General features: G+C 38.6%; 1 protein-coding gene and 1 pseudogene across 1 annotated transcript; one reads left to right on the forward strand and one right to left on the reverse strand.

The window, feature by feature from the left end:
- On the forward strand, positions 1-2,735 carry LOC107531246 (protein FAM50A pseudogene; annotated as a pseudogene).
- DMC1 (DNA meiotic recombinase 1) lies at positions 1,890-25,525 on the reverse strand. Its single transcript, XM_016205279.2, has 13 exons — positions 25,475-25,525; positions 24,846-24,890; positions 23,801-23,947; positions 22,907-22,989; positions 21,907-21,959; positions 20,873-20,914; positions 19,706-19,778; positions 16,044-16,135; positions 15,566-15,639; positions 15,326-15,440; positions 14,901-14,961; positions 6,365-6,481; positions 1,890-1,959 (listed from the first exon to the last, which is right to left on the reverse strand). Exons 1-13 carry the CDS (start codon positions 25,523-25,525, stop codon positions 1,890-1,892), a joined length of 1,023 nt encoding a protein of 340 aa, XP_016060765.1.
- Between the last annotated feature and the right edge of the window lie 10 nt (positions 25,526-25,535).

A 25,535-nucleotide genomic window follows, 5' to 3' on the forward strand; every position in this document is an offset into this window, starting at 1 on the left:
CGTCTTCTAGTAGTCGACGTCACGGCGCCGGCGTCGGCGGACTGTACGTGCGCTACGGCCGCCGCAGCCATTTACTCAACCGGGCTGCTGTCTCTGTAGTCGCTGCTGCCGCTGCTGCCGCGTCTGCCGCCATGGCTCAGTACAAGGGCGCCGCGAGCGAGGCGGGCCGCGCCATGCACCTGATGAAGAAGCGGGAGAAGCAGCGCGAGCAGATGGAGCAGATGAAGCAGCGGATCGCGGAGGAGAACATAATGAAATCCAACATCGACAAGAAGTTCTCGGCACACTATGATGCCGTGGAGGCGGAGCTCAAGTCCAGCACCGTGGGCCTTGTGACCCTGAATGACATGAAGGCCAAGCAGGAGGCACTGGTGAAGGAGCGGGAGAAGCAGCTGGCCAAGAAGGAGCAGTCGAAGGAGCTGCAGCTGAAGCTGGAGAAGCTGCGAGAGAAGGAGCGCAAGAAGGAGGCCAAGCGGAAGATCTCCTGTCTTTCCTTCACGGTGGGTGAGGAGGAGGAGGCGGGCGAGGAGCAGGAGGAGGCGGCCACGTTTGAGGAGGAGTTGGAAAGGGAAGAGATGGCCGCGAAGAGGAGGAAATTGGGGAAGAACCCAGATGTGGACACGAGCTTTTTGCCTGACCGGGACCGCGAGGAGGAGGAGAATCGGCTCCGGGAAGAGCTGCGGCAAGAGTGGGAGGCCAAGCAGGAGAAGATCAAGAGCGAGGAGATTGAAATCACCTTCAGTTACTGGGATGGCTCCGGGCACCGGCGGACAGTCAAGATGAAAAAAGGTAACACCATGCAGCAGTTCCTGCAGAAGGCGCTTGAGATCCTGCGCAAAGACTTCAGTGAGCTCAGGTCAGCGGGGGTGGAGCAGCTCATGTACATCAAGGAGGACCTAATCATACCCCACCACCACAGCTTCTATGATTTCATCGTCACCAAGGCACGAGGGAAGAGTGGGCCCCTCTTTAATTTCGACGTTCACGATGATGTGCGGCTGCTCAGTGACGCCACTGTGGAGAAGGATGAGTCGCATGCGGGCAAGGTGGTGCTGAGGAGCTGGTACGAGAAGAACAAGCACATCTTCCCCGCCAGCCGCTGGGAACCCTATGACCCCGAGAAGAAGTGGGACAAGTACACAATCCGGTGAATGCAGAGCTGGAGTAGGCTTGCTCCCCGGTTCCTTCCAGGCTCCCCACTCCCCGCATCTCCAGGATTCCAGACGCCCGGCTTCACCCCTCCTGTGATGTGACTGATCATCCCCTGCCCCTGATGCTGTCATTTACTGCTTTTTTCTTTTACATAAAGAAATGCACATGTTAGAGTCAGAGCGTTGTGTTTTATTGTAAAAAATATTTTTGAGATAAAATTCACATAAGAAAGTTCACCGTTTTGGCCATATGCAAGTGTACAAATTCAGGGGTATTTAGTACATTGAAAATGTTGTGCAACCATCACCTCTATCTAGTTCCAGAGTATTTCCAGTACCCCAAAAGGAAACCTCTATACCCATTAGCAGTCTCTCCCTCAGGCCCTGGCACCCTCTAGCTTCCTTTCTGTCTATATGGATTTGCCTATTCTGGGATTTTCACATAAATGGAATTATACAATTGAAAAACAGCTAAAGTGAGAGACTCAGGTACCCCTTCCCCAACTATTTTCAATAGGTTCATTCATTCATTCATATACATAGATATATTCCTGAATTTACATACAATGTCAAGTTATAAATCAGGGACTTTTAAGATAAATAAAAGATTTAAATCTCTGCCAACTTTCCTTTAATAACATGGGGGAAAAATAAACTCTTAAGATCTGAAATGTGAGACTTTTTCTATTTTTTCATCCCCTAATAAGCACTAACAAGCAATTTGCATCAATTCACCACCTACTCCTTGGCATCCCCAATTCCTCCAGCAGTTATTGCGAAGGTGGCTTCATTTTCAGGCATCTCAGGGCTAACAGAATGCAAGGGAACAGAAGTTTATAAAAAGCTCTATTTCTAAAAATACTATATTCATGCCACAGGCATCATATTCCTATTGAGTTTCCAGAGACATCTCAGAGTTGGTACAGCTAAATGTGGACTACAGAATTTACAAGTATCAACCCTCACAAACATTGAACAACTTTTTTTCTTTAATTCTTAAAAAGTTTATTTGAACCAAACTGAGGATATGCTGGGAAGCAAGATATCAAATGCTCCTGAACAACTATATGCAAGATTCTGAATGTCAAGAAAAACTTAGAAATAGGCACAAAGAATAACTGTTTTGTGTAGCAGTCCCTAGGGGCTTATCTGATTCTAAAGGGGTGTGCACTTTTATTGACTAGACCAATGTAGGGAGAAACTGAAAGACTGAAATGAACTAAAAGATTACTAAAGTACCTTCAGTGGAAATACAGGTTGGCTAGCACATCTTTCCAGGTTATCCAACTCTTATGAGGACTCTGTGCTTTTCATTGTCTTTGAGCTATTATTTATAACTATAAGTTGTATAAAACTATGAGTAATATAAATTATTCTTGTCCACAGAAATGTAAATTGTGTGAGGAGGCATGTAACTGATTATTGTTCTATGGATACCGTGACCTGTTTTTGATCAGTTTATAATTCATTTCAGCATTCCTTATCTGACTACATATGTGTGGTAATCTGATTTTTCTTTTCATCTAGTTACAAAATCTTATTGGTTACTGCATTAATGAGTTGAATAAACTCTTTGACATTTTATATTTGTACATGAGTCTTTATATGCTCTTTAAAATTTTAGCTTTTAATTCTACAACTCTGTAGAGTTAATTTGTAGGACACTAATAGCAATGCAGATTATTCCAGTCTATAGCAATGGAAATGAACTTCATTTCCATTAAATTGTGTAGAGAAGCTACTGATTTCCCTTCAGTAGAAAAGACAAGTTCATTTATTGATTTATTGATTTTTTTAGAAAAAGGGAAATATCAATTTGTTGTTCCACTTATGTATGCATTCCTTGGTTATTCTTGTACATGCTCTGACTGGAGATCGAACCCACAGCCTTGGTGTATCTGGACAACACTAACCGACAGAGCTACCCAGCAAGGATCAAAAAAGACAACTTCAAATATTACAATTTATTGCCTGGTAGGATATTAACCAATTCTGCATTTACTAGCAAATTTATTTCAGCATTCCTTTGACTGACTACATAAACCTCTCAAATTATCCTTTGAATTGGTGGTTTCCTCATTAATTGCTTAGTTGAATAAAATCTATGATGACTTTCATTTTATATTTATTTGCAATAAAGTAATGTTTTTAACTTTTTGAGAATCATACTTTAGCATATACTAGACCCTACAGATTTTACAAAAATGAGACAGAGTCCTTCCTCTCAAGTCAACAGGTGAGCTATGACATATGACAAATAAGCTGTTCAATAAAGTCAGTATATATGTTATAGAATTCTAAAGAAAGGAGACATTATGCCAGGTAGGTTGATTAAGAAACATTTGAAGGGCCTTTGAGGCAGAAATGGGAGTAATCCAGGTAGAGGAAATAGCATAAATTAAAAACTGGAAATAGAGAGCTTGTTTCATGTATAGGAAAGGGGAGAAGAACAAGTTATGCTTAGATATGTTGCACTTGAGGTACTTCTGGAACATTCATGCAGAAGAGTTCTGCAAGCAGTTAAGAGAAAAATGTACACTTGAGGGCCAGCTATAGCTGCTTACAGGAGCAGTTGCTATGGTGACATTTTAGGAAATGGGCTGGGTTCCTTTTTGTAGTCATTCCTGTACACCTGGGAATTCTGAGAATCCTTTTCTGCTCAATTCTTGGGGAATTCTTTGTTTTCTTTTAGCAAATGTCTTACCTGTGTATAATGTGATAGTTGAAGACATGAGGGTAGCTATGGTAGACTAGCTATGACTACCCTAAAAAGATCATCCCTAATACACTAAGAAATAGTGTAATGATTGAAAGTGCAGACCCTAGGTTTAGACAGCATCGATTCTAATCCTGATTCCATACTTTATTAGTTGTGTGGTTTAGGCAAGTCCATTCATTTACTCATTAAGAAAATATTTATTGAGCATCTGTTATATCCCTGTTGTACAGACTTGAGATCTGTAAGTGAAAAAAATAAATACTCCTGCCCTTGTGGAATTTACATTTGGGGAGAAGGAGAGACAGACAATAAATAATGGACATAATAAATATATTATGCAATATGTTGGAAAATGATGTGAGGTAAGAAAAAGTAGAGCTGGATAAGGGAAACTGGAAGTATGGAAACTGGAAGGAGGCTAGTTGCAATTTTAAATAGGCAGATCACGATAAGCATTGTTGAAAAGGGAACATTTGATCAAATTCTTGAAGTAGGTGAGGGAGATAACCAGAGGAAGGGTAACGGGAAAGATTAGTCCACTCGGGGAACAATAAGCGCAAGAGCCCTCAGGTAGGTGTGTGCCTGAGGTGTGTATAGAACACCAAGGTGCCCACTGAGGTCGCAGCACTGTGAGCAAGGGGAGAGCAGGAGGAACAGGAACAAGGCGATTCATGCAGTGCTCTGTAAGCCACTGTAGAGACCTGGGCTTTTATTATGAGTTAAGATGGGGAGCCGCTGGAAGATTTTAAGCAGAGAATAAATATGATCTTAATTTCATAAAGGATTGCTCTGACTTCAGTGTTTAAAATAGACTATAGAGGAGCAATGGTTACCTAACTGCTTGGGGCCTTGGTTTCTTCGTGTGTAAAATGGGGATAATGACCTCTATCTCTTAGGGTTGTTGTTATAAACAATGAAATACATTAAAGCACTTGGTGTAGGCCTAGCACATAGTGGCACTCAATTGGTGTTAGCTCTCACTATTAGCAGCAGCATCTTCTCTACCAAAAGTTGACATCAAGGAGAACTCTTTGTGAGAGATCTTTAGGGACCAGAAAGAAGAGAGTATGTGCTACGCACACTAGAAACTTAGAAAACTAAGTTTTGACATTTTAAACTCTGACCTAGTTTTGCTGTTTTTATTCAAATTTATGAAACCATGACATAACTGATCTCTGTGATAACTTTATCCTTTATTGAGTCTGCAGAACCCTAGTATTCTCTTAGGACTGTAAGAAATGCAAAAGCTGTCTGTTCACGCACAGTTTGGAGGGCTTGATGAAATATACAAATGATTGAACATGGAAGTCCATTCATTTGTTAATTTTACAAATAGTGACTGAGTTCCTACCATGTGCCAAATAGCTTGCTAGGTACTAGGGACATTAAAGAAACAAACAGTCCCTGTTGTGGGGGAGATGTACGTGTAATCAGTTGATTACAATTCAGAGTGAAAAGTATTCAGAAAGTTCTAAGCAAGCAATCTGTCCAAGATATAGACAAATTTTAGTAAAAATATGAAACAATTCTACTATCTATTTAACAAAAAAACATTTGTAGCAAATTTCTAGAGCTTGTTGAAGCTCCATAAAACACAGCATTTGAATATTATAGTCTTCTACAGGACAGGTAATGGAAAGCAAAATGGTCTGAATGAAAACCATACAGATGTGGGAACTGATTACTTAATATTTATTCAATGACAATATATAATAAGTACTGTGATTCATTAAAAAAAACAGATTAAGCACTTGTCTGATTTCTTTTTCACTGATTCTTCCCTCCCTAGAGTAAAGAGTTATTATACATCTTTGCCTTGTTGCTCAGGGTTGGCTAATCAATCAGTCACAAATATTGCACATCTATGATATCCCAGGCAGTGTCCCTTAAGGATTTTAATGTCCAGCAAGGATGACATATGCTATACTATAAATCGATACCAATGGATTTAAGCTCCATGAGGACAGGGCCTTGTTTTTCTGTTTTGTTCACTGATCTATCCCTAGAACCAAGACCAGCTGATATGTAGTAGGTTCTCTTTAAAATTTATTGTTTATAATTCTTAATTATAAATTAAAGTACTGTGAAAATATATAAGGTGTGACATAGGGTACAGCCTAGGCTGCAAGGGTCAGGGGAAGTGACGTTTAAACTGAAACCTGAAAAGAAAACTGGCAGAAAGAAAGGAGGAGAACATATCCCTGCCATGCCCTATACTTCTCCTGCACTTACCACACTTCAGCTGGAATTGATTATTTCAGCATCTAGCTTCAGTATAAGCTTTGGAAGGTCAAGGACCAAGCCTGTTTGTCAACAGAATCTCTGAATCCCTACTAGTACACAGTAAGAACTTCTCAATTTCTTGACTAATTTTTGAGAAGGAAATTTGAACAATGTAGTCCATTCCAGTGACATAATTACAGCCTTTCAGGAGAGGCAAGTTTATTTAATACCATATGTACAAGAATCTGATTAAGAATAAGAAAATATTTACCTGTCATAAATCTTGGCAATTCTCAGTTCCCCTCTTCCCTTCCGCAAGCTTATCCTTGTTGTTGAAGCATGCGCCAGGATGTGTCCCCCGATGGGTTTTTTGGGGTCTGCCTGAAAACTGAATTAAAAACACCTTTTCAGGTTACATTATACAGACTATATAGAGCAATATCTGCAATTTCAAGGCAACCTCTCTGTGGAGGATGGCAGGGGATGGAATAGGTGTGTATGTATCCTGAACAAGCAGAGTTTATTAACTTTGGAGTGAGGTAGGGTTTGGAGCCATCCAGCTCAGGTTTCTGAGATTCCTGTGATAAACAGTTCATGTTTTTTGTTTGTTTGTTTTTTTAATAGAAAAAAACGCAAATAAAACATTACTCACTATCTTAAGATAACTCTTGGGGTTAAGCAATTATTCTTCTTTGCAAAATACAATTTATTTATTCATGCATATATTTATTGGAAATTTTATTAACAGCCTACTATGTGCCAAGTACTACTGTAGCCTAATGAGTAAGAAACACTCAGCCCTCCTTCAGGATGCCATGATGTAAACGAGAGCAGACGGAGAACATCCTTCTTATGCGTTAACTGTATGTTGGAAGCCCTCAATATTGTACAGGTTATGAACTTGCCATGAGAATAATCTCAGATATGGAAGTTATAAAATATCAAGGAGAATATTGGGCTGTAGAAAGACTGAAGCTACCACAGAAGGTAGACCAGTTAGAAGGTTCTATCAAGGGGAGACAAAAGAGGGTAGTCAGAGTTAGCTACATGGGCAGAGAAGTTTTCACAGCTGTGTTGCAGATGGCCTCTCAATACTGCCTGGTACTTCTCCTATATGAGCAGAGTTAGCTTCACCTCCCCTTTGCAAAACGTCAGCAGTCTCCTTAAGTCCCCTTCTGTATTCTTGTCCCCTCATCTTTGACACCACCACCTGCTTCTTCACAAAGAAAATGAGGGCTCAGGAAGAAGCTCCCTCAACTCCACCTTCTTTCTATCTGCCACCCACGTGCTTATTTACAGTTGTAGTCATTCTTCCTCCCTCCCTCTCAAACTTTTTTCTTATTTCGCAACTCTTTCACCTCGATGCCTTTGCACACAGGGTTCCCTCTGAAACGGAAGCCTCTTTCCCACTGTTGTCAACCCTTCTTGGGAGCCTTGCCTGATACCCTGAAATATTGTGTAGAGCCTGCCCCCTCTGTGCTCTCAAACTACTGTAGTAGTATTCTTCTGTTAAAGCACACTACATTGTAATTTTTTTTAATTCTCCCCTGAGGATACTTTTTCCACTGCTTTTCAGAGAGAGTGGAAGGGAGAGAGAGAGAAAAACATCGATGTGAGAGAGAGACATCAATTGGTTGCCTCCCACACGTGCCCCAACCAGGGCCCAGGATCGAGCCTGCAACCGAGGAACATACCCTTGGCTGAATCAAACCCGGGACCCTTCAGTCCGAGGCCCGAAGCTCTAACCACTAAGCCAAACTGGCCAGGGCTACATTGTAATTTTTAATTCATGGGTTTCACTCCCCCTATATTCTAAATCCTTGTTTGTCTTTGTAACTCCAGTGCTTAGAAAAGTGCCTATATATTATAGAAGGTACTCAATAATATTGTTGAATGAATAAAGAGAATTTGGGTCTCCTTGGTCCAGATAATTTTGGACACAGATTTGTGTCATATCTTTGAAGAATCTATAATTCAAGGAACTTTTGAAGGGTATTCTGACAGAAAGGCAAATGTAAAAGGAGATAGAATTTCTCCCTAATTGAAGTAATCTCTCCCAACCCCGGTGCAGATAATTGAAAGAAAAGCAGGAAGCTAGAGCTTCTAGATGTATAGCCATGGTGTTTTCTTAGCAAATTATTTGCAGTTTCCACTGTAGTACCCTGTGCACAAAGAGAATAGGTATTACTGCTCGTTCTTGATTATTCTAGGTGAAGAGCCTGAATGTTAAGAATTCATCTCCAAAGGGAGATGATTTTGAATGAACTAAATAGGGAGATATATGATAGGATTTGCAAACGTACTAAGAAAATATCTAGGAAGATATGGGGAGAAAAAAAGAAATGAGTCTTCAACTACGAGGTTATGCTTAATCAAATAAATTGCAACACAGCATAAAGCCTTAGCTCTGGGAGAACAGTAAGTCAATTCAAATTTCACCTGCTCCTTCAAGGTATTTGGGATTCTGTGTAGAATTTGGGGATGAATTTATGGCTCTTAACCTTTTTTTTTGAATCCTCATCTGAGGATCCCCCTCCCCCCCATTGCTTTTCAGAGAGAGTGGAAGGGAGAGAGAAAGAGAGACAGAGACAGAGACATCAACTGGTTGCCTCCCCACATGCACCCCAACAGGGGCCAGGGATCAAGACTGCAACCCTGGTACATGCCCTTGGCTGGAATCAAACCCGGGACCCCTCAGTCCAAGGGCTGATGCTCTAACCTCTGAGCCAAACCAGCCAGGGCATCTTAACCCTTTTTATAGGTCACTAACATGTTGATAATTTAATAAAAGATATAGACTATCTCCCAGAAAAATGTACATGTGTACATATATGTTTAGGAAATTCATGGTTTATTTCCCCTCTGGTATAGATAGGTATTAATAATAATAACAACCAAGCCCAGCCAGGAGTGGCTCAGCGGTTGAGCGTCGACCTAGGATCCAGGAGATCAGGGTTCAATTCCCGGTCAGGGCACATGCCCGGGTTGCCGGCTGCAGCCAATCAATGACTCTCTCATCATTGATGTTTCTGTCTCTCTCTCTCCCTTTCCCTTCCTCTCTCTGAAATCAATAAAGATATATTTTAAAAATAATAATAAAAAGAAATAACAACCAAGATTTATTGGGCCCTTACTATGTGGCAGCCCTTACTCTTCTGACTCATCTAATTATTTCCCTTTGCTTGGATTCCATGTTTAGTAAATAACTTTGGATTAAAATTTGGATTCCTACAGAGGTCTGCCTACACTGAGAGGATGTGCTGGTTATAAGAACCTCAAATGTAGTTACATTTTTCAATATCAGTAAATGGCCCTCTGAACTTTGAGTCTCATGAGCTCGATTAACGTGAGCCTGCCCCTGAGAGATGGACTAGTTCTTGGCAGGCTGACCAAATCAAATCTCTGCCTGCAAGCCTGAGGGCCCTGAACTCCGGTCAGCTCACCAGGGTCATGGACATATCTCTGCAAAGCCTCTCAGATGACAGCATGCCAACCTTTCCCGTCATATACAGCCCTGATGTACTACTGTGTGGTATATCAACTTTGGAGTTGGACCTGGGTTCAAAACTTGACTTATCAGCCAGACATGTGACCTTGGGAAAATTGTTTAATCATTTTAAGTGTGTTTCTTCATTTTAAATGGGGGATAACGAAATGTGCCTAACTAGCAGGGTAGTTTTGAGAATAAAATGAAATCATTTAGGTAAGGCATTAGCTCAGTGACTACAATTATTACTTGCTTTCTTAATCCTGACTCAAACATGTAATCTATGTTACCTTGGGCTACTTAGCTTTATGACTCTCAGTTTCTTTAACTGTAAAATGAGAACAAAAAGACCTTATGCCTTAGGGCTGTTGTGAGGATCCAAGATATATTTAGCATAACTCATTGGGAGCCTACTATATGCCAGGAACTGTGCCAATTAGTTCCACCCTTACAGTAATCTTGGCGCATAAGAGATAATCAATCAATGATAATAATTATTATTTAACTAAACAATCCAGATAAAACATGTAGACCAAGAAAATCTTAAAGTTTCTTTGAACTTCCTTTGAACCAAGTCTAGAGGTAAAGTACAAGAAGGGGTTACAGGATTGCACATTCTTTTAGGGGACTTCAATTTACTTCTATTTCTGACCAAGTAAAAACAGCTTCAGAAAAACACCCACATCCCTCCTCTAACCTGTTCTCTTATTTCCCCCCCTTTTGTACTTCCCTCTCCTCTTCTTTCCTCCTTGTCTTGGGGGGTGGGGGGGTGTGATGAGAAAGAGGAACAGATGGGGGTGGATATTATAAATAAAGAGGGGCAAAGAAAGATTGTTTTATTTATGCCCCTCTGGTTGAACAGAATACAGCCTATCATTTCACCGAGGGTAAAACCGGAATAGCCTGACCTTCCAACTTCAAATATGAGTGATGGGGTCACGAAGCATCAGTTGCGGCGATGGTAGGGCAGGCGGTAGCTTCCTGGGAGTGGGATGGGAGGGCAGCACAGTGAGGCTAAGAAAGCATACTTTCGAAGTCAGAGATGCCAGGGTTAAAGCCCTAGCTGTTTTTTAATAGTGCAATTGAGTAAGTATGAAATACTCTGAGCCTCTGTTTCCTCCTTTATAGATTAGGAATAATAACAGTGTACATATACCTGAAATACTTGTTGGAGTGGGGGCCTTGAGGGGCCTGGGCAAGGGCAAGCTTGAGGGACGGTGGGTCCTCCTGGTACTTTTGACTTGCTAAGGGGTAAGCTTACAGATGGAGTGTTTGAGCAGGGGTCCACCGAGGAGAAGACTGAGTGAGCATGCCCAAGAATAAGGGGGATGCTTTGAGATTAGGGGAGACAGGGAGAAAGAATACTTCCAAAAGAGGAATGTGGGAGGAAGAGGGGATAGTTTCAAAACAGGAGTATGTTTAACAAGTTTTGTTAGCTAATCTGCCCCTTTTGTTTCCTCCCAAAGTATGCAGAAAGATCTACACTTTTTTCCAACATTTTGAGGTGGAATTCTAGAGTGATGGGGAGCAGGAGAAGGGTGGAGCAACATACTGAGACCAACTCATAGAAAGGACAGGGAGGCCAAGGAGGCTGAGTGAATGACAGAAGGTAACGCGTGGAAGCACCTGGCACGTGGAGGGCGATCAGTAACTGTAAGCCCTCTTTGTTGCGATGGGGAAGACTGTAAGTTCAAGCGCCTTGGACAAGGGCACCATGCTGGTGGCCCTGGTTTAATGTTTGTATCAGACCACATTCCCTCTTCATTCATGCTCATGATGTTGAATCAGTGGGAGACATCCCTAGAGAATAAACTGACTCCACATTTACAAGACTGCAAGTGTCCTACAATGACTTTATGCTCTAGGAAGACAGATACACAAATGAAGTAGGCGGCGTGCTGGTCTTATCCATGGCTCATCTCATCATTTGCCCTGGTGTGGAGCTTTATAGCCTGATACTCTGACTTTTATCTCCAGACCTTCATCAACATCATTCGAGTTCTAAAGTCCGTATCCGTAAGCCTTGTCTAGGAGCTGCTGCTACTGCTCTGCTGTATCATCATATGGCAGCTCCTAGCCTCTATAATTTTGTTTCTTTTTAATACAGTGTGGTATCAAGTACAATGCATGGTATATAAGCCTCAATTATTGTCAGCATACTTGGGGACTCATACCAATTATAGTGATACTTCTCTGGCAGGCCCCAGGCAAGCTGTGGCTTGGAATTCCTCAGCACTGAGAAACAAAGGTATTTTCTTTATGGGAGGTTTTCTAAAAGCATTTAAAATCCTTTAGTTTAAAACTGTCCTGTTTTGTTTTGTTTTTTCATTTAGTGTGGTAATTTATGTGTCTAATATAAAGACATGCATTGAATTTGCATTGTTGTAATTTTAAAATACTTTAGAATACACTAATTATGGTGAGCCTTGTTTCCTTACAACTTGGCTAGGTGGAGGAGATGATGTTCCAGAGCAGATTCACCCAGCAAAAATACCAGCCTCTGTTACCTTCTCTGGCTCTTTACTTAGCTCATTTCATTATAAATCTCCTCCCCTCTCCTACTCCTTCAATTATTTCCTTTCTGTCACCTCTCTATTTCTCTTGTCATTGTCTTGCTGGAGTATACACAAAATGGCTTTACTCTTTTTGGAACTTTCTACAAATATGAGAAAAAAAATCCCTATCTGTGACCTAATTTCCACTGATTTCCTTTGCCTTCTAACTCCAGATAGCCAGTGTTGGCCTCTCCTATGTTCCCTCCCCACACCTGAAGAAAGAACACTGCTCTTTAACTTGAACTGTTCTATTTAAATGCAACCCACTGAGCCAATGAGTCATTTTCTCTTTTTAAAGTAAGCCTTAGAAATCTTCCATCTATCTTCAGTTTAAAATTACTCTGTGAAGTGCTTCACATCCTATGTATAAAGACACCCTATAAAACAGAGACGATGGCCTCAACCACTCCAAGATGAACAGCAAAGCGTGCCCTACCAAGACTAAAATTTTGAGTTCAATGTCCATCACTTATTTGTCTTTTTTTATGGAGGCAAGGCACATAGGCTCTTTTGTTGACTAGTGAATTTTCAGAATCTTGATACATACATTTTCAATAAATATTTATTGAATGAATTCAATGATTGATTTTCCCATCCTCAATTTTTTTTAACTTGCCTTCTATCATTTGTATAATTAGTCCTTTCATATTGGAATCTCCTGTGATTAAGTAGAAAATACTCATAAAAGAGTATTGAAAAATGGGAGATATGCAGAAGGTGCAGCAACACTCTTAGGGTTAACTTAGAAAATGCCTAACAAGAGACACATTCATTTCAATACAATTTGCAGAATATACACTAGCATATCAAATATCTTCTAATATATATGTCAATCTCATGACTTTTTATTTTATAATTGGAAGTTTAGGGAATGTAATGTACAGCAGAGTGACTGCAGTTAATAATAATAAAAAATAACATGTCAATGACTCATTTATCTTCTACGCTTTGATGTACTGACTCAGTTTTAGAGTAATATCACTATGTATTGAAACCATTAGAGTGATAATTGATGGAAGCAAGAATCTTCAATGAATGTTATTATAGAAAAAGGTATTTATACCAGCCTCCAAGTATCACCTCACAAATTGCTTATTGATTACAAAGGGGAAAAAGTCTTTTACAATGCAGAAATTTTGTGACCACCATCTTAATCACATGATCAAACTTAACATCCCTAATAATGGGACAAACTGCCTTATAGTTTTCCTGGGAAAAGTGTTTAGCATTTCAGATTTATTTATTTATTTATTTATTAAAATATATCTTTATTGATTTCAGAGAGAGGAAGGGATGGGGAGAAAGAGAGCTGAAACATCAATGATGACAGTCGTCATTGATCGGCTGCCTCCTGCACGCCCCTGACTGGGGATCAAGCCCACAACCGGGGCATGTGCCCTGACAGGGAATTGAACCTTGATCTCCCAGATCCTTGGTCGATGTTCAACCGCTGAGCCATGCCGGCTGGGCTGTTTAGCACTTTAAATAATGAGAAAAAAGCACCCCCAATTTGAGGGACATTCTGAAAAACAGTTGTATTGTGCTCTTCAAAAATGTCAGTGTCATAAAAAGTCTAACAAAGGTTGAGGAACTGTTCTGATTAAAGGAGTCTGAAGAGATATGAAAATTACATGCAACACATGATCCTCCCTTAATCTTAAGTCTAAAACAAAACAAAAAAATGCAAACAATTATAAAGGAAATTATTGGCGTAATTGGAGACACTTGAATACAACTGCATATTCGATAACATGAGTATGCCAATATTAAATTTCCTGAGTGCAATGATTTTGCAGGAAAATGTTCCTGTTCTTAAAAGAGATATGCTGAAGTATTACAAGGTGAAGTGTCATGATGTATACAAATAATTCGCAGTGGTTCAGAGGAAAAAAACCTCAAATGGTTCACCAAAATATACACACATACACACATTTTATATGAGTGCGTGCACACACGAGAGAAAAAAATGTGGCAAAATGTTAACAATTTGATGAACCTCGGTGAAAGATATATGTGTATTCATTATACTAGTTTTGTAACTTTTCTCTGGTTAAAAAATTTTCTAAATAAAAAGTTGCAGAAAAGACCTTTAAAAAGCAATATCATGGATTGAGGATTATTTTGATTGCTTCTTCAGATACATAATCTTCAGAATTTTTCATGGTAGCAACTAACCTTTCTTCAAATTTTCGGTTTTCATTACCCTCTATCATCTCTGCTTGTGTTTCCCTTCACTGCCATCTTTCAAACAGAGCCATCAATAGGTGCGTTATGTGTACAAATAGTTCAACAAATTCTACATATGTCTGATACGGACTGAAATTGTTCCTTCAAACAGTAGACTTCTCTCATAGGACCTCTTATAAATATATATATCCTGTAAAGAGCCAGCTTTTTTTGTTTTAGGCTAACAGCTTATCAGTGAAATAAAGCTATTCATACATCTGGAATATGTTTTAATTTCTCTGGGATCTTTTTCTTATCCTTTAATATCCTTTTAGTCCCAGACAAAAGCAGAACCCAAAGTACCTCTGACGATAGTTAAACTATTGCTTTATTTTATAAAGAACTAGAGAAAAATAGGTTCTGGAAAACAAATAAATGATATTTGCAATTATAAAGTAATATGCACTGTGTAATAAAGAAATTTGTGATGTATATGTTCCCACATCAGGACTGATTATATTGGAATTATTTTCTGTTCTACACTTGAACTCTCTGTTATTAACCTTTGTGAAATACAAAAGCAGAATATTGGGGCTTACGTCATGGTTGCTCCTGGATCGGCAGTCATTTGGTTGGTCACAAACACAGCCACATTATATTCTGCATCAAGAAATAAAATTAAGAAACTAAGATAATGGCAAAGTAAATATAAACAATTCTTTGCTTAGATTTCAGAGCTTAGGAATATTGTGTCATGAGTTTATTTTATAAACAAAATTATATTCCTATCTTTTCTTTAAAAACGTAAGTTGATTTAAAGCTATTATTGTTATTATTTAGGTACCTTATTACATTAGAATCAATACTTTTGATTTTTTTCAAAAGAGTGGTATACCCATGAAGGTAATTTTATTTTTTAAAAATGTATCACCTCCTGACATTATCCTGAGCTTCTCTGCAAAGTCTACTCAGCAAACTGCCACAGGTGCTATTCTGTTAGTGCCATTTTATTTTCAAAATCTACCTTCTGAGATTTTTTGGAGTCGTGATAACATCTGGGCCAGTTTTTGTTGTCGTTCAGCCAACTCCCCACGACCACTGAAATCCACTCGAAAAAGTGCCATTATTGAATCAATGATCTGTAGAGTTCATGTAAAAATAAATATGCATTTGAAAAGGAAGAAGTTAATATGAATCAGAATCAACAGAAGAAAAAAAATATACTAAATAGCTCTGTGAGTGAGGAATATTTAAAAGCTTGTACCAATAGCTTGAAGATGCCAGCTTCTTCGTGGAACTTGGCTGCTACATAGTCAAGTAGCTCCATCTGATGTTCACCTAGTGGGAAATGCAGTGAGAAAATGTTATAAAAGCTGGAAGATGCAGAGTCTCAGATCAGTTATGTCCTTGAGAGTCAGGCAGAAGAGAATCCTGGAAGGGTTTTCTTAATTATTTGTAACTTTATTAAATATGATTCATATTCTGCCTTAGCATACATGCCAAATGCTACATTACCCATGTTACTCTCCATTTCAAAGACAAAGAATAAGAAATAATTTGAGGACATTTTAATATCTAAGGACTTGCCAGATGATACAATTTGTGAACTGACTAAATTAATTTGGAGAAAAGTAAAATAAAAAAAGATAACAGTGTCAAAGTGTCATAAGTATCACTCATATAGTAAATCAGTGCTGCCAACCTGAAAACAGCCTAAGCATCCAACTGCATGGGGTTCTTACTAGTATATGCACGTGCATAAAGGACATTGTCCAGTACTGCATCATGGTCTACATTGAAGCGATCAGCAATATCTCGGAGGCGATCTGGACGGCTGGAAGGCGCCAAAATTAAGGAACTAATAAAGCAATTCCAAAAAAGTTTAGACAACAACTACAAAAAATAATACTGTAAGGAAAGCAACAAAGAGGTAAAACAATGTACCTGTAAAGGTAATCTGGAGGATGCTAATAATCACTTCAAATCTATACCAGATTTTATTTTTCATAAGTGCCTCATGAACACCTTGGGTAATGGTTAAAGAAATGATGAGGCAGTAATGCATTTAAATATTAAATTATCTAATCTTTACAATAATCATGGAAACCAGTTGTTATGGCCTATGTTACATTTTACAAATAAGGACAATGACGGAATAGGCAAATGACTCAGGATTATGCAGCAAATCAGTTACGAGAGAAAAACTAGATGCTAAGATTTGTGAATCTCTTTCGTTTTCATGTCTATAAAAATAGATGTATTCTAGGAAGATAACATCACTGAATTACAATTCAAGTTACTTCAAAGTGAATTAATTCATTCTCTTCACACTCCTCACTTGTTCAATATGAAATAGTTTATCGTATCATTAATCATGTTTTGCCAGTGAATAATAAATTTCACTATATGAACTTAAAGGATCAGAAAAGTAACTTCAAAGATCAGAAGGGAATTACTGACCTTCTTCTAAAGGAATTGTGTTAGCTTTCTGAAATTAGTACATTCATAGGGAGGTGAGTTCAGTGTACCTGTAAAGGTATTCTGGAAGATGCTAATAATCACTTAGATCTATCTAAACTATAAAGGAGTAAAAACATTTTTAGGTCTTTGGTGATCCCAACAATATGTCTACAGTATATTCTCTAAAGTGAAGTGAGGTAAAATAAAATGCACGTCTGGGGTCTCATTTCACTTTGCATTCATATAACACTGATCATACTGTAAGTAATTGTAAAGCAAGAACCATTTATAATCTAATTTGTGGCACTTGCAACTAGTTCAGTAAATACTGAATTGAATTGGCTTTTCCTAGCCATCTATATCCTAACGCACTATGTATGTTCAGTTCTTCAGAGCTTCAATGACAGCCACTAAAATCTTCCATTGCTACTGATATATCCACTAGATGTTTTTGGTGGACAAGTCAAAGAAGACAAGGAATTAGAAGAGGCAGTAAAACCATTTTTCACCATGTCAGTGTTTACAAAACTTGGTTACTGTGTGACCAGAGTATAAAAATTGTGTTGATGCTGAAGAAAGTTCAAATCAATCTACAAATATTTATTAACTGAATACCATATGGAATCAATTACCATAATAATAAATCACCAGTGCAAGGCATTATGGAGGCTATAAGGAGTCATAAGATAATTCACACCAAAAGGTAAGCATAAAACACAATTAGGCAAAATATAAACATATAAAATGAAAAATATCAAGAGAGAACAGAATATGTGTAAGAGACACTGAAAGAATGAGAGCATTCTGCTGAGGCCCTCAAGTGTCCTTGTCCCTCCCTAGTCGCTCTTGTATAGGACTTGGCTTCTAAGTGTTCCTCTCCACCATTCTTGATAAAATCCAAATTGCCCAAACAGTGGTTTCTAATCTGTAAGAACACTTCCTCCCCCTCCAAGAACCATCCTTAAACAGCTCTTTCTGAAACTAGCTGAACTCCAGCTGAACTCCTCTTGCTACAGCCCTACACAGCATTCCACCCTCCTTCCCCAACTTAGAAGTTTCCTTCAGAGTCTTCTTAAGCCCAGTATTCCCAAATAAAGTATTCTGCAAACAGTTCTCTGGTGTTTCTTCTACTGGGGTATTGGAGTCTTTTGGACAGTAAATTTAGGGGATTGTATGATTCAGAAAGATTGTGAGGTCATTACCATGCAAATTTGTCTTGACAGGCCAGATGAACATTCAAGAGTGAGAGCAAAATAACGCATTTTCAGAAATGCCAGGGCTCAAGTTTACCACCTGCACCACTTTTCTGAAAAAATGATTTGAGTAGGTACTCCAGGAAAACAGAAATACAGGAAAGAAGATGATTTGGGATGCAAGAAACAATAATGAATAAAGAAAACAAAAACCTTAATAGTTAAGTCCAAATAACTGCTGATGGACAATGTTTTCAAATTTTAATAGCAAAGCATGTTTTAGGGGCAGTCTGACTGAACTAGAACAGACTGATCTTTTTACCTCTAATAGTGGCAATTGTGAGTAATGAGCTTGGAGAATTAGGCTGGGGCTGCCTTGTGAATGGCCTTATGAACTCATACATGTCTTCCCTCTTGTTAATAAGTTTCCTCTGAACCTAATACCTCCTCAAATTACTGTATTTCTTCTTCTACCCACTGATTAACACACTGCCTCAGTTCCTTACTGCTTATCTACAAGCAGCTTCCATCATCTCACTTTACTGCCAGTGCTCTCTTGGGCTTCTGATTTCAAACCTCAGTGACCTTTCTCAGTTTGCACTTTCAGTCTGTCTGCCCGTCTGTCTGTCTGACTCTCGCTTCATGGAACATTGCTGACTACACTTTCTTCTTGAAACTCTTTTTGCTCGTCCTTCACATCCAGATTTCCTCCTACTTCCTCTGCTTCTGTAGGTTCCTCCTTTCAGTCCTTTCTAAGCACCGGCACACCCCAACGTTGTGTTCTCAGTTCTCCTCTCCTCTCCCTAAGCTCTCGTGCCCCCGTGGCTATGACATCCGTGTCTCTGGGCCCCATCCCTTTCTCAAGCTGAGTCCAACATTTCCACCTGCCATATGGATATCTTCCTATACCTCACATTCGACACATTAAAATGAAACATCACCTTTTCTCTGAAAGATGACCTGCCTGATTCTGTCATTACCATCATGATTCTCCCAGAACACAGGCAAAAAACCTGTGTGGTTTCTCAAAGCTCTTTCCTGTCTACCAAGTTCTGTCATCGAGTCCTATCAGTTTTCCTCCCTCATGTTTCTTGTCCTTTTCATTCCTACTGCTTCCAACCTAGATCAAGTTCTCACTACTGGCCCAGAACATGGCAAAAGTATCTAATTTACATCCACCAAAAACATCGATGTGAGAGAGACACGTCGATTGGTTGCTTCCCACACGCACCCCAAAGGGGCTGGGGATGGAGCCTGCAACAGCGCTACATGCCCTTGGCTGGAATCTAACCCGGGACCCTTCAGTCCACAGGCAATGCTCTAACCACTGAGCCAAACCTGTCAGGGCTGAACTGCGTTCTTTGTCACCCAGACAGGCGCTGCCCTCTTCCGTTCTGCGCTCGTTCTTTCACCCTTCTCCACCCTCCCCTACTCCCCCACCCTGAGCAAGTCAGTACCTTCTGTCTCCTTGTAAGTACAGTTTCTGGAGAAGAGGGTTAAACATGAATAAAATGTCATTTCCTCCCGTGTATTTGTTTTGTCAATTTCACACTAAATCCATTCAAAAATGAAAACTTTTTAAATAAAAACTGATTTGAGACCTTGACCAGCAATTATTTTTCCCTTGGCTTTCTCATTATTGCTGGTTTAGGGGATGATTATAAAAATTATGTATTTCAAACAAACTCTTTTGTAGTAACATTACTATGTCACACCGCTATGTTAGCAACTTGTTTAAGTAAAAAGGTTACAAAGTATTTTCTGTATCAATGAAGATAATCTTTCCTCCTGAGTAGCCACCTGCTCCTGGAAGTTGAGCTGTCACTAGGAAGCAATGAAAAGTTAATGTTAGTAGGAATCTTTATACAGATGAATGTATACATTCACATGGGATTTATGCTGGTTGCAGTTCTTTAGTCAAGCTAACAAAGAATCATGATTCCTTAGTTTCTAAACAGCATATTCTATTTTTATAGTACTAACCAAAGGCAAAATTAAAAGTATTCTGCCAGCAGAGTAGTAATTCAACAAAGAATGTCAACATCTCTCAACAATGGGAGATACTCATGAAAGCCAGTTCTCCTAAAGAATAGAGGTAGAATTTACTAACTTTCTTCTTATAAGAAATAATCACAAATATAATTTATGCTATATAATTCATTTTAGTAACCTTTGATTAATTTATGACAAATTTTAAATGTTTCTTTATATGTAGCAGTAGTTCATATTAAGGAATTACTTTATATGAGGAACATGCATTATTTCATTTATTTTTCAAGACAACCCTAAATTTGGTACTATCATTATTCCTATTTTGCTGATGGGGATAATTAGAACAGTAAAGCAACTTGCCCAAGTCACACAGCTATTAATGGTAGAGCCAAGACTGAAGCCAGGGATTTTGATTCCAGAATCCCTTTCTTAATCATTTTGCCATGCTCCTTCTACTTAAGTCAAAGAAATGCACAGTAACATCTTTGTGCAAAAGGAGGTTTCTCCCCCTTACTTTGTTTTAGAAAAATTTGTTTTTTAAGTTTTTCTTAGGGCCAACCTTACTCCATGGAAAGTAAGGGATTCAAGGCCTCAACAGATTTTATGACATTCTTGAAGATACGACATAGAAAAGATGGAATGGAAAAAACTGAGACAGTGACAGCTCCTCCCCACCAACACACTCATATACCCATTTACTTCATCCCTGTTTCCATTCAGGTGTTCAGAGCGCAGCACATCGCCTCAAGCATCACGCGTTCAAAGACTAGCTCTGGTATTTGTAATATGGGCAGTTAACCTCTTTGAAATTTAGTTTCCTTGTAAATCTGTTCAGATTACATGAGATTATATAAAGTACCAGGCACAAATTAGATTAGTAAGTGATAGCTATGATCGTTATTATTGTTGCTGTTATGTATCCTTACCACAGAGGGTATGAGAGAGTTGGGTTTTTCCAGTACGAAATTCTGTGAAATACAGAAAACAAAAACAAAAAGCACATAGTTTTTAAATATTTCCATAAAGAATAAAATATAGCCTCAGTGTACAGTTTTCTTTTCCAACTGTCAAATCTTACACATAAAGCACCACCACATCATGAATGGATTCTACGTATATGGATACCAACAATAAAAATAACTTGTAAAGGTATTTTTTTCACAGAACTGTCCTTTAGATAAAAATTAAGTAAAACTAAGTTTTCCTTAGAAATAGTCATATAAATGAGAGTTTAAGACCCTTCCATAGGAAGGAGAGCCTGGGGTTCTCCCACTGAACTGAGATTCTCAAAGGGGAGCGGAAGGAGTCTCAAACTGGTGGGAAGATGCCCCAGCTACCAAAAAAGCGAATTCTCTCTAGAGGAAAACTTGCCCACTCACCAATTTAGGCCCTCTGAACTCCCACAGCTTAAAATCAGATAATAACTTCACAAATATCAATAAATATACAAGATGATAAGCCACTGAGACTGAGATAATGAAACCAGATTTCTCTAAGTCAACAAAAACATAAATAAAACAACAGATTTAATCCCCAAGGGCTTCAAATACTGGAATTGTCAGGCACAGTATGTAATATAGCTATGCATGAATTGTTTTGAAAAAAAATAGAGGATATAAACAGGGAAGAGAAAATCTACTGTGTTTATTCAATATGCATTTCTTAGAAATAAGATGTTTCATTATTCAACTACCTTTTGAAAGAATGTGAAAACAATTCTATCTTCTATAGAAGTCAGAGATAAAACAATGAAAAATGCCAATAAGGCCCATCTATTAATGTTGGAATATATTTTAACTGTAGCTTAGAATAATCGTGTATTATAATTGATATTTCATCATAAGTTCCAAATTAGGTACAATTTACTATTGGTTGTTTATTTAATTATATATGTATGTGTGTGTATATATGTGTATATATATAATTTTTTCCAATAACAAAATATTAAGGTTCTGCCTACCTCCAAAAGCTTCTGTGATCGCCATGCTTTCAATTCCACCTCCTAGCAACTTACTAGAAATAGAAAGCAAGCATTACTAACAGGAACAGAAACAGAGATATCAAGAAAGGCGAAAATGTTAATATAATTTCTTTCTACATCTATCTATCTATCTATCTATCTATCTATCTATCTATCTATCTATCTATCTATCTATCTATCTATTGAACATGAACAGGAATTCTTGGCTGAACAAATGTAACTCCATCTGCTTAGATCACAGGTTCTACTGTGTGAGGGCTGGTGGATCAACAAAACAACTTGTAAGCCCTGCTGTTCTGGGTACCAATAGGAAATGGGCTATACAGGTTTTATGTCTCAGTTCTGTTCTTTAGAACTGAATAGGAATTTGAATAAATGGTCTTATTATTAACTGAGTTTTTCATATTGTACTGGGACTATGTTTCTAAAAGTCAACAAAATATTCAATTTTTAAAAAATATCCTGAGAGCCCGGCTGGGCGTGGCTCAGCTGTTGTCAACCCTAGGATCCAGGCGATCAGGGTTTGATTCCCTGTCGGGGCACATGCCTGGGTTGTGGGCTTGATCAATGACTCTCTCATCATTGATGTTTCTGTCTCTTTCTCCCTCTCCTTTCCTCTCTCTGAAATCAATAAAGATACATTAAAAATATATATATATATATACTGAGAAACATGAAAAATAGATACTAGGAGAAAGGAAATGATAAACTAATTTTAAAAAATGATTTGTAGATTAATACAGGCTGATTCAGAAACTATATTTTTGTTCTGAATTTCTTTTAAGAAATTTAATACTGTTTCTACAAGTAGTTTAAAATTTATTTGCTTCAGTTGCTTTTTGAGGGGGGGAAAAAAAAAACTTCAAAAGAAGGAGCTATTTTTTACTACTTCTGGTAGAAACAACAACCAGATAGAGAAAAAGAAATATAGTATTTCAAAGATTGTGCTTAGTGATTATAAAATATATGAGATACACACTCAAATTCCTGGCTCCCAGTGGTGATATGGAAAACCATTTTCCTCTTCTCACTGTACTCAAATGCAGTCAAAAATCCTGGTTCCTACAGAAAGACAAAAGGAAAGGTTTAAAAAGGGTATAAGATGATGGCTTTAATTTCAAATGCTGCTGAAAATTATAGACCTGGTTATCAGAATCATTATTTGATATAAGCTCAGTTCATTTGTCTTTGAAGGCAGCACAAGGTCATGGTTAAGAACATAGGCTCTTGAGCCACCTTACTCAGGTTCAAAGGCCCAAAAAGCTCTACAGAAAAGCTTGAATCAAAGCATATGGTTTTGCTTGGAGCCTGTCAGCAGCATGATCTCTCATAGTCTGTGGGCCCAACTATAAGGTATGGGTTTGGCTCAGCTTTAGCTCAGCTACCACAGTGAGCATATTCTTGGTCATATCTATCTCAACTGCACACATAAAGACCCAATCACTGTCAGTCTTTTTCTAAGCCAAAGCTCTCTTATCAATTGGTCTATACCAGGAGAAAGTAACTTCTTTAGTGTAACAGCCATAGATATATTTGAGGAGACAAAACAAAAATAAGAGGAATGTAAAAAAATTAAAAGGAGAAGGAAAGGCAGAGAAAAAGAAAGTAAAAGAAATATAAAGGGAGACAAAAAGAAAAGTTTAGTAAAAATAATTACCGTCATAGTGTCTCAGGTCTCTTAATCCCTGCCTCAATCTTTCAGAAATTAACTGTTGCATTTTATCACTGAAGTGATAAAAAGTTAACATGGAGAGAATAGTATACAGGATCTACAGGAAATTAGAGTTCCCACAATAGTTTCTAGTGTAATGAGAAAGGCTACAGAGACTCACAGGGCCCTTCTAAGCTAAAACAAAGAAAGGATTTTGCTTACAATGAGTTTATTGGCTGCCTCTTTAATCTTGTCTACTTTTGCTTCTGAGAGCCCTTTGACATTGCATAGGGCTCTTCTTGTTGTCATTTGTATCCCTTTGATAGTACAGATTCCTACTGACTTCAGTTTCTTAATGTCAGCCACATTCTGTAAATAAAAGAATGGAGCAGATTGATAAAATACCAGCCTGAAAAACTCCCATACTATGTCATGTGCTTTTGTGTCCATCTCCTTCCACCACGATGCCAATTTTATACAAGCAACCAGGTGGAACCCACCCACCATGTAGCCAAATGTTCTCAAAATATCTGAGTAGAACATACCCAGCACGCAGCCAAATGTTCTGGCTGTGCCCTGATTTCCCAAGAATGTTAGTGAGACCATGGCAATGGAACAAGGACTTAAAAAGAAAAGTCTGTTGGTAGAAAAGCTAGCAAATTTATCACACATTCACCCCCTCAGTTCAGTTCCTTCCTTCTAGAGAACTTCATTGCCAGTATGTTCTTTTATATTTTTTAAAGATTTTCCCCCCTCTACCCTTAGAGAATGCAAATAGCTACATCACCAAAGGACCAGAATTTTCTCTTGCTCCTATTTTCTAAATCTAACTGAAAGAGATAAAATATGAGGCTTCAAAAGATAATGTCAGAGGAGTTTTACTATCAACTGCTGTTGAAATTCATTTAGCTTATTTGGAGTCTGGATTTCTATAAACATCATTTACTCTAATCACCTGACACAGAACTGAATTTTCTTCTGTTGAAGACAATAGATGTAGATAGCTCTGAATACCCCCAGTTGAATCAGTGGTTCTCAAACAGGGGCAATTTTGTCCCCTAGGGACACTTGACAACGTCTGGACAAACTTTAGTTGTCACAACTAGAGGTGTGCTACTGGCATATAGTGAGGGATGTTGCTAAACACCCTACAATGCACAGTACAGCTCCCCACAACAAAGAATCGCCCGGTCCCAAATGGTCAATAGGGTCAAGGCCGAGAAACCCTGAACTGGATAATTTCACACAGCACTGAAAAAATACTTACAATTCCATGTTTTTGTAACAGGTCAATGTCTTGAAACAAAGATTCCTAAGGGAGATGGAACAGAAAAAAAATGGAGCTTTAATTCTTCATACCTAACAGTTTAGCATCTTTTAAAGAGTTAACTCAATATTATGGTCACTCCAACTTCCTCAAAGTCCACTTCTCCAGACAGACAGAGCTAGGATCAACAATGCTTTTACAAAAACATTGTTACATACTTAGAAAAGCCAAGATCAAAAGGGGCTGGGAAGTCCAATACTTTTGTCACGGCTTCTTCAAATTTTAAAGATCTTAACCCAAAGGAGTGGAACAACATTTAACCTATTTTAAAATACGGTTTCTCAACCTTCTTTCCCACCAGACCTTGCTCTCCTTCCTCTGCTGTTCATTACCAGAATGCACAGGAACCAGAATGGCCATACCAGTTGTTATTAGCATGATTTCATGCCAGTTGCTAAGTAGCTAATCTTAGCGCCCCTTGCTAAACAAGTCGTTACATACTTGTAATATTGCCTCTCTAGAACTGTTTTATTTATATCCAGTTTCTAACTATAGCAGCTAACAGAGAAGGAACCTCATTTTTGCGGCATGACTGCATGTCTACACACCTTTCACTATTCTTGCCATACCTCTTCATCTTGGAACCCTGGCTCCTCCAGCACAACCTGATCCTCCTTCATACTGAAAGGC

Source organism: Miniopterus natalensis, chromosome 2 (genome assembly GCF_054644295.1).
Source record: "Miniopterus natalensis isolate mMinNat1 chromosome 2, mMinNat1.hap1, whole genome shotgun sequence".
Lineage (NCBI taxonomy): Eukaryota > Metazoa > Chordata > Mammalia > Chiroptera > Miniopteridae > Miniopterus > Miniopterus natalensis.